Source organism: Tympanuchus pallidicinctus, unplaced genomic scaffold (assembly GCF_026119805.1).
Source record: "Tympanuchus pallidicinctus isolate F22 unplaced genomic scaffold, pur_lepc_1.0 scaffold11, whole genome shotgun sequence".
In the NCBI taxonomy this organism is placed as follows: domain Eukaryota; kingdom Metazoa; phylum Chordata; class Aves; order Galliformes; family Phasianidae; genus Tympanuchus; species Tympanuchus pallidicinctus.
In genome coordinates this window covers 19,737,265-19,751,971 of record NW_026294627.1, presented here as the reverse complement: position 1 = coordinate 19,751,971, position 14,707 = coordinate 19,737,265, and the positions used below count along the sequence as shown (strand labels likewise).

The 14,707-nt window shown below is 39.2% G+C and overlaps 1 protein-coding gene across 1 annotated transcript in view; it reads right to left on the bottom strand.

The window, feature by feature from the left end:
* KL (klotho) overlaps positions 1-14,707 on the bottom strand; it is a 47,339-nt gene that overhangs the window by 10,683 nt on the left and 21,949 nt on the right. Inside the window, exon 2 of the mRNA XM_052671008.1 lies at positions 3,930-4,440. Within this exon, the coding sequence (XP_052526968.1) occupies positions 3,930-4,440 (511 nt within the window). The remainder of the gene's footprint in view (positions 1-3,929; positions 4,441-14,707) is intronic.

Here is a 14,707-nt window from a genome sequence, read left to right as displayed (position 1 = left end):
AGATTCAGCAAAATGTTCCTGGGCAAGGCTCAGATTCAGGAAAGCACACAGGAGAGTGCTTATTTTAATTACTTAATTAGACCCACCTAATTCAGCAATGCATTTAAGTGCATTGTTAAATGTTCTTTTGAACTTGAGTTTGGCTCAGAAGTCAGAGGAGTTTGTCTTTATTACTCAACATCTTCTGTAAACCCAAACTGAGCACCGACTGCACATAATATTTTCCAACTTAGCAACACTCAGAACATATTTCAGGGAACCAGAGCATCAAGATCCTCATTTCCTGGTTTTGTTAATGTACCTCATTAAAGTAAGTTATGAAGGACCACGTGGATTCTTGATTATAACCCTGTTTGAATCAATTGAATTAGCTATGGTTATATAAACTATAAATTTGGCTCAGTCTCTATCGCAGGCCATGAGAAAATGTCTCAGGAAGTGGAACACGTCTCCTCCTAAAGGCATCATTCTTTTATGTTTGGCATATGCTGGTATTTTTCTACCCTGTGCTCATACACACGATGACATCTGCTGTACCAGCAGCGTAAAAGCCGGCACAGGTCCACTTTGTTAGACAGAATTTCTCTTTGAACAGCACATCACCCCTTCTGTAAGTCATCACACAGCACTCCTGCGCTTCCTGAACACCTAAAAGTTCTCCTCAAAACCTCCTTTCAAAATGTAATAACTTTAAAGTGTAGCCTGTGAAAGAAGTGACTTGAAAAGACTTTGCAAGTTTAGAAGTCTCAAACAGTTTCCCCTGAGAATTGCATATTACTGAAAAATAATACAACAAAAATGAATGTCTTTTTTCCTTTTTATTTTTGCTTTGTCTCCTTGCCCTCTTTTTAGTGCCTGTCAATGTGCAAACTAGACCCACTGAAAGCTAAGCTCTCCGGGTGTCTGAAACTGAGTGCCCTTGTCCATACGTCCTGTGGGAAATAATGCCTGAGCCGAGCAGTCCCCATGGCACGCCCAGACGTGTGCTGCTGCACAGAGCCGGGCCAGCACTGGATTAATGATTAAACAACACTGGCTGCGTCCTACCAGCACTTCAACTCCTGTGCAGTTCAGCTCAGTAATCTAGAAACAGCCTAAGAAGCCACGTCAGTCAATACCACATAAAGATTCTTAAAGCCCTGTGCTCAGCGGCTGTCCTACCCCGGAGGGGTGGCTGAAACCCACAGTCCATTTCCACATGGAATTTGCCCAGGGATTTATGTTTTGCCTTCCGATATACTTGAGAATAGTACAGTCCTGACCCGACAGAGGCCTGGCCATTCTTATTCTTCTTGCTACTCCCTGAATTTAGATCTCCTAACTCCCCAGGTGACCTATTGTCTCAGCTAGTCAACACAGCACAGAACCATCACACCCTTCTGTTCTGCATGCTCAGCTTCACAAGAAACAATCAATTTATTTGTTGCATCAGAAAGACAGCAGAGTGTGATCCTGGAGTGAGATAGCCACCCATGAAGATACCACGAAGACACCTACTGATTAGCAACTTTAATTAGTATTTATATACTTTATATTATAGATCTATTCACTCTATTCTGTCCTCACTGTTATTGGGAAAAAAACATTCAAATAAAATTAAAAAAATAAAAAAGAGTAAACAGCAAAATTTGAGGATGTGAATCCCAGATAAAAAAGCTCTTTCTAAAAGCAAAAAAAGCAAAACACAAACCCATGAGGCTTCTCTGCTGCACACAGTGTCTGAACGGATGCCCACTTCAGCTGAAATCAGAAGCTTGCTTTTTAAGCAGACCTCCTAGCTGCCTCAACTTACCCCACCTTGATTCACATCACAGAAAGGTCTGAGGACTCTTGTCCTGAGTTCCTATGGGGTGAAATTAAAGCAGAGATAGGTTCCAGGAATGCACACAGTGTGGCTACTTGGCCCTCAGCACCATTGGGTTTGTTCCTATGAGGCTGTACTTGGCAGTATAGACAAAGAAGTACAAAGTTGTGATGGTACTGGTGCATGCACACAATGTATCAGGCAGAGATACTGGAAGGAGCAAAATCAGATCTATGTGGCCTTGGATCTAAATTAAATATCCTTCCTTTTCAGTGCTGTAAACACTTTACTGCCATGTCACTGCTGGAGTGAAATCTGGTGGGGACTAGTTCATGAGTCTGTTTGTGATAGTGCTTTATTACACAGGACAGACATGTCCTAAGTCTCTGACAGAGACAGTATATGCCTTTGTCTTTGGTCTTTCGTGTTGTATAACTTAAGACTGCTCACTACCACCATGACGTCTTCTGTGAATCTTTCTTAATTCTGTAGGTGCTGCACAGGGAACTTTGATATTCACATTGAATAATTCAGATTCTAATGCACAGAAGAGTTAAGTGCAATAGTTTTCATTGTAATGATATCAAAGTCCCTTCTGCAAATCCAGTGCTCTGTCTTTGCTTTTTTTTTTCTTTTTTTTTTTTTTTCCTCCTGTTTAAAGTTCAGACATATGTTGGAATTCACAAGTTAATATAAAGACAACACTCTCGCTGTCATTGTTGTTGCTGCTATTACTATTTACAATAACAGGAAAGAAACTGTAAATTGAGATTGTTTCCAGCCAGCTATTATTAAAAGGTAGAATAATGTATGTATATCCAGGACTTTATAAGTGGAGCAGAAATATGGGTATCAGCCATATTATCCTAAGAATCATAGAATCATGGAATGGCCTGGGTAGAAAAGGATCATCTAGTTCCAACCCCCCTGCTATGTGCAGGGTCACCAACCAGCAGATCAGGCTACCCAGAGCCACATCCAGCCTGGCCTTGAATGCCTCCAGGGATGGGGCATCCACAGCCTCCTTGGGCAACCTGTTCCAGTGCGTCACCACCCTCGAGCCTTTTCAGTTCAGTACTTCATGTGACTTCATACAAACGAGTAATACTGTGCACACAACAGTTACTGTTGCACTTTTATTACTGCCATTTCAGATGCACTGACTCATGTATTTATTCATCTTTTAATTTATTTCTATGAAATAGGTTTCTGAAATAGCACATTACATCTCTGACGCTGAGAGTACAACTAAAGTTGTTTCTGCCTGTCACATGTATGAAAATGGCAACATAACACAACGGCTCTCTTGTCTAAAGAAATACCTACAAGAATATTGTTTTTAAAACCAGAAAAGTAAACTGTAGTCCTAAAAGTCAATTACTCATTTGTAAATTAACAAATTAAAGACTATGAAAGTGGAAATTGGAACTGCAGCAACTCATTGATGAGGACTGAAAGAATTTGTTTTGGAACAAAGAAATGGGAAAACAGATAGTAACAAGATAGTGTATTTTTCCTACTGTGAAAAAAAAGATAGGCTAACAAATAATGTAGGTTACATAACACTCAGTTCTCCTTAAACTGATGTAAATTCAAATTATTGTGATTGATATTGAGAACTGCATTAATGTAACATTTGCACAAGTGCAAAACTGAGATGCAGAATGAAAAGTATTTTTTTTACCTATGCCTTTTTTTGCACAGGAACTCTTATTGGATAGTATTTTCCTTTCCACGTATGTATTCTCAAATTCTGAATATGCACTGAAGATATGGAAGGTGATTATTAATAAATAACTTAAAAAATTTCCCTAAGTCCACTGAGAGTACAGTTCACACAGTTGGCACTTCCTCCCACCAAAGACAAATGAAATTTTCCTACTGACTTCAAAGACAGCAGCATCAAGCACACTAAATGCTATATGCAGATATGATGAGTCTTCCAGAGATGAAAAGAACAAACCCAGAAAAGAGATCTGGAGTCTCATTTCACAAATGCCAACATGAATGTTAAAGACTAAATTAGATTTCAGCCTTTTTTTTTTTTTTTTTAAACAAATCTCTTTAGGCTGTTATTTTGCATAATTATTTTGACAAGCACATATAAATACAACCTCAGTCCTACCTTTCAAGGTTTCCATAATGAACTTCTTGAGATAGTAAATGTATTTGGCATCATCTCTCTTGGTGCTACCAGAAACAAACCAGCTGTTTTCCACAATGAATACTGGGGGGTTGTTGTATTCAGTGGCTATCCAGTAAAGGAGCTGCCTCAGGCTTATTGATTCCAACTGCTGGAATTTCATGTGAGAGTCCAAGAGCTGGAAACTCAAGGTAGCTCCAAAAGAAAGAGCAAAAAAGTCAGCTGTTCCCTTGATGTACTTCTTGTCTTCTTCACTGAATTCAGGCAGCAGAGATGAGAGGTTGCTCCTCATGCTCTCTGGATAGTCGCCATTAATAAATATGGGCTTTGCAAACCAGCCAAGCACAAAATCAAGGGATTTTTGACATTCTTTTATACTTTTTTCAGTCATATGTTGAGGTTTTATCCAGTGAGAGCTAAGGGCAATGGACACTTTTCCTTTTTGAGTTGGACGAAAATGATCATTGTACAGATGCCAGACTTTAGCGTGTGCCTGTGGAAAAGAAAGGCTGTCATTAACGCGCCTGAAGTTCCATTTTAAGTATTGTAATTTGTCCCAAATACAATGTAGCGACCACATAAACGGTGCATTTGAGGGCTTGATCTTATTGATTCATCAGCAGTTTACAACTCCTAATTTAAATTCTCATTAATTATAATAACAAAAGACAAATTTCTAGTTGTTCTGGGAAAACTACGTTGCAGCTTCCTATGAGATAGATACAACTCCAGACACTGAACACATCATTCAGTATTCAGCTAGACGTCTTTGTTAGCTTTTATTATTGAGTTTGGACATATTTCCAAAAACAAGAGTGAATTTAACTAAACATGTTTCAAAAGATGTTTTCTTTACATAAATATCACTTCAGATTCACAGATGTATGAAGAAGTTGGGTGTATTTGTACAATCTACTGAGATCTCTCAAACAATTCAAGACAAAGAAAACCCATACACTTGTTTCTACTTGAGCTAGAACACACAGTATAGGAAAAACTACCAACCTGGTTTAGAAATGTCTGTGGAAAAAAATAAAATAAAATAAAAATCTCTGCAGCTGAAGAATTATTCCAATAATTCAATTTAACTTATTCATTAAAATTTGCTGTTTATCTCAAGCATCAAATTTCAACCATTTGACTCTTGGTATAACTTTATCTGCTACTATGGACTGTTTCCTACCAAATTTCTTCCTCGTGATCTTACAGAGTTAGTTGAAACAGATTCTCAATGTTCCCTTTGAAAGCTAAATAGATTAAGTTCCTGGAGCCTTTCATTATCTTCAGGCATAGTTTCAAGCCACTCTCACTGTTCTCTGAATCTCTTCCAATTTTTCATCATCCATCTCAAACTGCAGAAGCAGGATTAGACATAGTACGGTGGTGATAGTCTTGCCAGCAGTGAAACCAGAGGTAATTTAATATACTGTTTCTGCTTACGTGGCCACAGCCTTATACTGTGAGCAAATACTCATCTAAAATACCGTGATATCTCAAGAGCACTTCACCACCTGAAACATATTTTTCTCTGCACCTAGCTTATCAAATTTTGATGGATCTATGAATCAACATCGTATCTTTTTGTCATCTTTACATTAGTAGAAATTGTAATGCTTCTTTCTAGGTAATTGCTTAAAGGCAAAAGACACAAGAGCTTTTCATTACAACAAAGTCTGCCTGATAACTATCCCCAGTTTACGCTTGCGTTCTGAGACTTATCAGTCAGTATTTGTTCATATAACGTTGCGATGACATGAATTTTCATCCATGCTATACAGGTGTGCTGAATGTATGACAGAATATTAATCAAAATGTCACAGACATTTTTTCAGCCCTCCCTGGAATAAAAGCCATACAGAAAATCAGTCTTCCAATTCATGCAGGTGGTATGTTAGCAAATTTTATCATTAATATCATAACTTTTCTTTTCAGATTCCTTTTCATACACTCTTACAATTCAAACTTTCAACTGCAATGGCTTCCGGTTGCAAACCTTATTAAAAGCATTAAACGATTAAGATTATTAATAATTTTTACATAGATACTGTTAATTACCAATGAAAAACAATGACTTCCATCATTATACTGTTCTTGTAGAATTTTGATTGGAAGTGAAGGACAACTAAAAGTAAGATCAATAATTAGGGCTCAGTTCAGTTGCCCCCGTACAGAAACTTACTGTTTTTGAGTCATTATGGGGTATGTAGAACATCTGTGTGGCTGACACTGCCAGCAGAGGAAACTAATGCCATGCCCTTTCAGAATGTTCACCAAAACCCAAAGAACTTTGAAAACTCAAAATCGCTGTACGATACACCTATGTGAGTGCATCTGAATGAAGCTGTCAAGTGCAAACTTTGACATAAATATTCTCAGGTACAGTATACCAACAATTAACACAATGCAGTCCTGCCACTTGTCTATATTACAATTGATTCTGATGCTAATGAGAAATTGCATATAGCAACCACTTCAAAGTCTCATGACAAGAACGAAGCTGACTGGCACTTACTTAACTTTACACTGAAGCACCACTGTGCTGACAACAGAACAAAAGACATTAGGCACCATGACCAACCAACATCGTAAAGATGATTTTTAAAATATTATTGGGAACAAATATGTCACCACTTGCACGGTCACAGGATGTCTGGAGATATATTATTGATAGTACAACAAAGCAAGGAAAGAAGGTATCCCACAGGTCAGCCTTTTCCATAAAGAGGTACTGTTCACTATCTTATAAAAATAAAAAAAAAATATATGAAGTGCAAAAATGTGGGATGATCTCATTCAATTTTACCTTCTAAGATGGTCATCTAGTCTGTCTCTGCAGAAAAAGAGGAGGCTGGTGTTAAAAATAAGCAGGATGAGTCATTCTTTGCGAGTGCATCTCTTTCCATTGCTGACAGACAAAACCTATCATTTAGCATAGACAAGACTTATGATCCACAGACAGCTGAAAGCAGGTGAGAGGAAGTCCATTTAAGCGTCTGCCTCCTGAAGTGTGCATGAAGTGGAATTATACTACACATAACTGTATACTACCCATAATAAACCAGCTAAACATAGAAAATAGGGCATTACAGTTCCCAGGCTTGGTAGACATAGTTTCATGGAGTAGTTCAAACATGCACAGAAATAAAGCTGGAAGGAGCCATGACAGAACAGAGTATCTGAATATCTGGGATAGGATTACTATTCCCAAAATCAGATGTCTAGCACAGCTTTACATGCTTCAGAGTATTCCAGCCTCTAGTTGGAGTTTCAGAAAGCTCTGAATCCCATACAAATTCTAAGCTAAAACTGCCAGCCTTACAGACGTGCCTAGTGTACTATAGAGTGTTGAATGCTAATTTGCACATGCATAACTATCTTCATGCAAATACAATCCCACTGCTAGGTGTGATTCGGTTTGAACTGAAGGCACTTCAGATTCTGACATCCACATGTAAGCTAGATGCCCAGGCTACCTCTGTAGACTCCAGCTCCACTCAGCTACCTGAATATGGACATCTATTTTCCACTCCAGAATGATGGCTGTTCCATGTAAGAGCCCTAAACAGCCTGGGAAAACTCATATGGCACTACCTATACTGAGTTAACAAGATCCCACTCAAGTCTAACTACTTAATGAAATCTAGAGAGTGATTCAGTGGTACAGTACAAGGGCCATACCATGGCACTCAGCAGGACTACTGCCTAAGTCCCAGAACTTTAGGGATTAGGAATAAAATTCAGAGTAGGTGTGCAGGACCTTCTGAGACCAAAACAAGGCTGGCAGATACGATTCAGAACCCAAATGGTCATCATGCTCTTCTAAAGCAGTAACTGGAGGCTAGACAAAATATCCTAGGGTGGCTCAAATCATAGAATCATAGAATTGTCCAGGTTGGAAAGGACCTTTAAGATAATTTAGTTCCAACTCCCCTGCTATAGACTTGTCCAGATCCCTCTGGATGTCCTCTCTTCCCTCTAGCATGTCAACTGCACCACTCAGCTTGATGTCATCTGCAAACTTGCTGAGGATGCACTTGATCACACTGTCCATGTTGCCTACAAAGATGTTAAATAGCACTGGTCCCAGCACTGACCCCTGAGGAAGGCCACTTGTTACTGTTCTCCACCAGGACATTGAGCCATTGATAGCAACTCCATGAATGTAACCATCCAGCCTTATCCAGCAAGTGGTCCATCCATCAAATCCATTTGTTCCCAATTTGGCAACCAGGATGTCAAGAGGGACAGCACAGAAAAGCATTAGTCAGTCTACTATTGATTGTATTTATCTAAAATTTTACTTGTTCATCTCACTGACTTCCCTAGAACATGTTTTAGTCCACAGTTGACCAGGATTAAGATCATGGCAAATCTACACTTCAGTACTTTTCATGACACATAACATGTTGACTCCTTGCAAGCTGCTGATGACTCTTTGTTCCTTGTTAGCTCAAACAGGTGTATGGTGCTGACAGATCACTTGGCTTGACTGGAAAACCTTACCAAAAAAGGCTAGTTACAAGAGCTCTGCAGTCACCCGTGTTTTGAGCAGAACTAACTGCTACAGCTTGCGTCCTAGTTTTGAGGTTGCTGAATTTGGGTAGTCTTATCATTATTACTTGCTTTCAGACAGTAGCACATATTGCTAGATACCAAACACTTGACTGACACCTTTTTTTTGAGGATACTCCCCTACATTCTTAGACTTGAGTTAAGCTGTTACTGGGAAAGCTGCCAGTTACTATGGGGATTCTGTGCTCACTATGGTACGTTATTTAGGAACATAATCTCAGCTAAGCTTTTAAACACTTATTTTACCCTTAAAATTCTTACAGCACTAAAATAAAAGTTTTCCATCACCACAAAAATGGAAAAAACTCTCAAGACATAGCTTGTTCCTTGTCTAAGCTCATCCACATCATTGTACTTAATTCATATTTCAAGCTCTGTCATAGCCCTGTTTTCAGGTCAAATATATTTTTTTCCCATAATTTTCCCACACAATATGCCTATTCAATAATGCTCAACCTATAATCAACCTGTGAAATTCTGGTATTTATCAGCCCAGTAATGATCAAGTTCAGCCTAGATGAAGTACCAAACACATTTCCAAGGCTGAAAAGCCCTTTGCAATGCCATAGCATGGGCCAGTCTACAAAGTCCAAATTCTTGCATTAGTAGCAGAAATAATTCAAGATGGACAAACAGTCTTCATATTAATATGTTGTTGTCATATCCTACTCTACTGCAGTGCTGAGCTACACAGTCCAAGAATCATTAGGCAAAGTCAGTTTAGTAACATACAGACATTTGTTTCCTGACTACTCTAAATTCCTGCTCAAGACCATTAAGAACTTCCTGGGTCTGGCACTGGCACGTAACATTCTACAAGTTCTCAGTGCTTATGTCCATCATGATGCATAACTTTCACAACAGCAAAGCAAGAATTGTAATTGGGAACATCATGATTCAGTAATTTGTGCTCATTCCTCTAGAACAAGTTGCCTCAATTTCCAGTTGTGTCTTCTCAACCAATAATAATACCATTCATTTCACAAATAAACTGCACAAATTACCTGCTCTCCATGCTCAGATGAACTGTCTGTTTTAACTCTCCATTTGCATGTTAATGAAGTTGAATAGGGAAGTGTTACTAAAACTCATTTTGTAATACAAAGAGAAGAGTTAATTGGAAAAGATGTGCAAAGGATTTCTGATTACTAGGAGGCAGACTGATGTAACTCCAACAAAAATGTCATTACTCGGTCCTATATCAAAAGCCCTTCTGAAATGAGTATAATTATTGGAATGGTATGGGAAACTCTAGTGTATTATTAGCCCAAATATACTTTGTACCAAGAAGAGAAAAGATGCAATTACTTTTTTTTTTCCCCATTTCATCAAAAACAGGTATTTTAATCAAAAGATGCAAAAAAAGAAAAAGTGAAGTAGGTTTTATCCAGACAGTGTTTTGACAAACATTGTTTTTCACAAGAAAATGATATTCTTAGCACTGAGTAACAGATACAGAAATTCAGAAACGACTTGAGAATTTTCCTATATTCTAACGCCAATGTATAGAACCTTCACATTGTAGATAACATGCTAGTTGTGTAATTACTTCTTTTTTTCCTCTATATTTTTTTCAGAAATATCTATTTTTCTAGTTTCCTGATAAAGTCCATTAGTCACAAATAATTGATTCAACTAATCTGGTATTTTTGACCAATTTCAACAATGTAGGACCAGAGTTAGACCTGTAAATGATACATAGGATGCTAAGTGAATATTTTTAAGTGTTTAAACATCCGATGTGAAGTTTACTGCAATGTTAGCTTTCAGAGTTATAACACACCTGAACTACGTTATTTTGTCGCACTTCCTTTCTTAGTGCAATTGAATCATGGGTTTTGTTTGGCTGTGCGGGTCACATTCGTGCCTCACAAACGTGAGTGAATTTATGCCATACAGAAACGATTCCTATTTTAAGAGCAAACAGAGATATTATGGCATTTGTAGAAGAAGAAAATTAAAACAGGTACCTTAACTTCTGGAGCAGAGCATTAACTCCAGAACAACGCCTCTGGTTGGTATGACTCTCATCTCTAAGAAAAAGCACCAAAAATGGCATTAAATATTTGTCTAAAGGCACAAAGCTCTCTGAACCTCATCCTGCCTCGCACGGCCAAGAAACCCTGGGGAACATTAGCAGGATGATGCACACCTGCCCTGCAAATCCCACTATCGCCGTCAGAGGCTGAGCAAACACAACCATACACCTCTGGGGGAAAATTCATCTCACCTCATTTTTGTCATCACCTGCATCTGAGCAATTCAGGCAAATGGCAAAGGCGGAAGATTCTAGGCCACAGGTTCACCCAAGCCATTCTCATTTGCCAGATGAGAGTGAGATGAGAAGTGTGCATTTCCATCCGCTCACCCCACAGGTGGGTTGGCACCACATGGGAGCCCAAGTTCTGTCTGAGTAAACCAAAGCATCAGAAGAGAAGCAGGCTGGGAAAGCAGCTATGGGTCTCATGAGACACTCTGAAAATATAAAGGTCATCTGGAAAAGAATTAGGCAGCATCTGACTTCAAGAAGCAATGGGAGACAAGATAAAAATAGCTTTATTTCTGACAACAAATGCTTCTGAGACACTTGATGCGTTTAATCATTTTCCGTTACCTCTGACAGAAAAGATTAATTACGGAACTGCACAAAAATAGTTCAAGGAATGCTATGACCCATGTGCATATTAAAGATATGAGAGACTCTTAAGCAGAGTACAAAAAGAAGATAAAAGTACAGAGTAGTCTGAGTGATTTAAAGCTGAAAGACAATCTTGCTGTACTGAAGGGAGCCTAAATTAGTCCCTGACAAAAGACTTGACTCTGATTGGAATCTGGGACACAATACTCAGGCAGTATTTAGTGGAAGACAGAGAAATAATCACTGCTATCAAAACTGGTTTGGAAGCACTGAAGCTACATACACATATAAAAGCTCCAGAAGTGAGACTGGCCTTCAATCCTGTTGACATGTTCAAGCACACCAAAAATACCACCTAAAAAAGATGTGAGGGAAAAGACATGGAGAATTTATCTGTAATCCACAAAAGCAACTGCATAAAAATGTGCATGCAAGGGATGGGAAACCTCCCCTACAAGGACAGGCTGAGAGAGCTGGGGCTGCTCAGCCTGGAGAAGAGAAAGCTCCAGGAGACCTGAGAGTGGCCCTTCAGTATCTAACGGGGGGCTGTAAGAAAGAAGGGGACAGGCTCTTCAGCAGGGTGCTTTGTGACAAGATAAAGAGAAATGGCTTTGAACTAAAAGAAGAGAGATTAAGATTGGATATAAAGAAGAAGGTTTTTTACAGTCAGTGTGGTAAGGCACTGGCACAGGCTGCCTAGAGAGATGGATGCCCCATCCCTGGAGACATGCAAGATCAGGCTGGATGGGGCTGTAAGCACCTGATGGAGATGTAGGTGTCCCTGTTCACTGCAGAGGAGTTGGACCTTTAAGGGTTCCTTCCAGCTCAAACAATTCTGTGACTCTCTGTTGCTGTCAACAGTGAAAACCGAGATAATAATACCATTTTGCAAGAGCTGATAATCACTGGAAATTTATGCACTAGAAAAAGGATGAAAAAAAGTACCAGCAGTTTGGAAGAATCTTTACCAGGAAAAATGGTAAAGGTTGTGGCAACTGAATATTTTATTACTCAAAAAGAAACAGGAACATTAAAGGATTTTAAGTCATACACTGCTTGAAGACAAAGCATGCTAGAAACACCAGTGAGCACAAAAGTTAGACATATAAAATTCAGATAAAAGTGGCCTATGATATTTATGGAATATAAATATAAAATGTTTAATAGTGACAAAATAATGCTGCGTCACAGCACTGAGATTAAACAGATGCGAAAAGACAACTGGAAAAGAGAAAACTTGTAATAGTATTGGTGAGGAGAAGGCATCAATTCCTGATCAAACCTCTGGTCTCATCCAGTTTTATACAAAGTGCATAGCAAAAGAAACAAAATAGTTGAGAAAGAAGTACAGCATCTTCTCCAGGAATCTCTTAGACCTCAGACTACAGAAAATAGCTCCAAAAACTCCAGAACTCACAATTCTCCCTGTGCTACGGCAGGAGCCAGAAGATAAGATATATAAAGGGATTGCTCTGCAAGTCACATGGTGAGGGGGGCAACCACACTAACATATCCATCAGTTGAAAAAAAGGGAAACTATTTTGTGGTTACATGTAGACCGAAAAGATCTGAATGAATATATAAGAGACAAACATTTTCCATAGATAATGGGGAGAAATGCACCCATCTGTGCATATTCACCTCTTCAACTTGGAAATGTTTGTTCTACACATTGCTGGTCTATGTTTGTTATCCCAGTAGTTAAACAGGGAGACCGCATTTCTGATGGTTCAGTGGGTATCCAGACAGCAATGTGATCTAGGGAAAAGCTGTAGAAGTAAATGAAAAGAATGCTTTGAAAAGTCTCAGAGAAGTTGGCAAAAGCTAAACAAAGAAAAAAGGCTAATTCCCTATAATTAAAATTGTGTGTTAGGAAGAAAAAGTACATTAACGAGATGTAAACGAGAAGTAAATACAGAGGACTAAAGCCCATTATTACTATGTGTCCTGGACAAACAAGAAAGTAATAAAGAGGTTTTCCTGCTTGCTGGGATTAATCTAACTATCTGTATCGCAACACAGATGAGAAAGATGTTGAAGACAATCTACAATTTTGGGTATAAATGATAGAATAAAGAGCCCCGGACTAAAAGCATCCTGGGTAGAAGAGCTGTGCTCTATTGTGAATGGTTAACCTAAAATCTTAACCTGGGCACAGCAGTGGACTCAAAATAAAGTGGTCCTGCTGAAGTATGGAACTATCCCTGGAGATGTACTGGAACTTTTTGTGTGCAAATTAATGCTAAGAATTTTCCAGGAGAAAGACAGCAAGAAACCCCAGTAATGTTAATTTTATGAATGAGTATCAGCTTATTCTGATTTGGCAAAGCAATGTTTGTAGAGCTGGGATAGGCTGGCAGAAGGGCAGGCAGAAATCATTCCTGAGCTACAATCATTTGCTGCCCTAAAAGCCCCAGATGTTCTTTAGCCCCAGATGTTCATTTATCTTGGAGATGAATGGATAAAGAGGCTTTTACCTAACAATTGTCCCAAAAGAAATTATATTTCAGAAGGACCCATGCCAAAGTATTTATGGATCCTGACCATCAGCCACACAGGCCATAGAAACATCTCAAACTACAGAGAGAAGCTTACTGGAGCAAGGAAAAATCTCATGAACACTGAACATTTCTAAGGCTTTGATGTGGCCTATCATAAAAGCAACAGAAATTACACTTAGGCAGAGCTGAAAGAGGTAACATGCACAAGCCGTAACCCTGGGAGATCAGTTTTAAGAAAACTGATGAATATAGAATAAGTGGCACAAGGCAGGAGTAATATTAAGGAGTACACCAATTACCTTACCAACAATGAGCAAATATGAAACCCCTTTCTCTACAAGTCTGCATGAGCTCAGTTCTGTTCTTGTTTATTTTTCTCTATGATTTTATATCCACTATATCCACTAAGACTTTAACCAACTCATTAAGCCTTGCATGGGAGTGGAGATTGGAACAAAATTTGACCTCTTCAGCATACAAAGAAGGCGAGTACTAGTAGCCACAATGGAATGCTGTTTAAACAGGGCCACTTTATGTGCATGCCATCACCCCTCCATGAGGAAAGGCACTCAGTTCATCCTGCATGAAAAGAAGCATGCAATGCTCTTGGGAGACTTAGTGCTAACATAATGGGAAGATCAAGAAAATGTAGAGTGGGTGAAAGGTGTAATTAGCAAACTCAGTCTATTTAAGAATATCAGTACTGTGGATTCAGCAGACCAATGAACTGCAACAATAGGTGGTCCCAGCAGCATACCATGGGGATCACATCCCATTAGTTCACAGGAAAAGTCACTTTGAGGGGGCTAGAACAACAGAATCACAGAATCACAGGATGGCCAGGGTTGGAAGGGACCTCAAGCATCATGAATCCCCAACCCCCCTGCCACAATGCAGGGCCACCAACCTCCACATTTAATGCTAGACCAGGCCAGGGCCCCATCCAACCTGGCCTTGAACACCTCCAGGGACGGGGCATCCACAACCTCTCTGGGCAGCCTGTTCCAGCACCTCACCACTCTCTCTGTAAAGAATTTTCCCCTGACGTC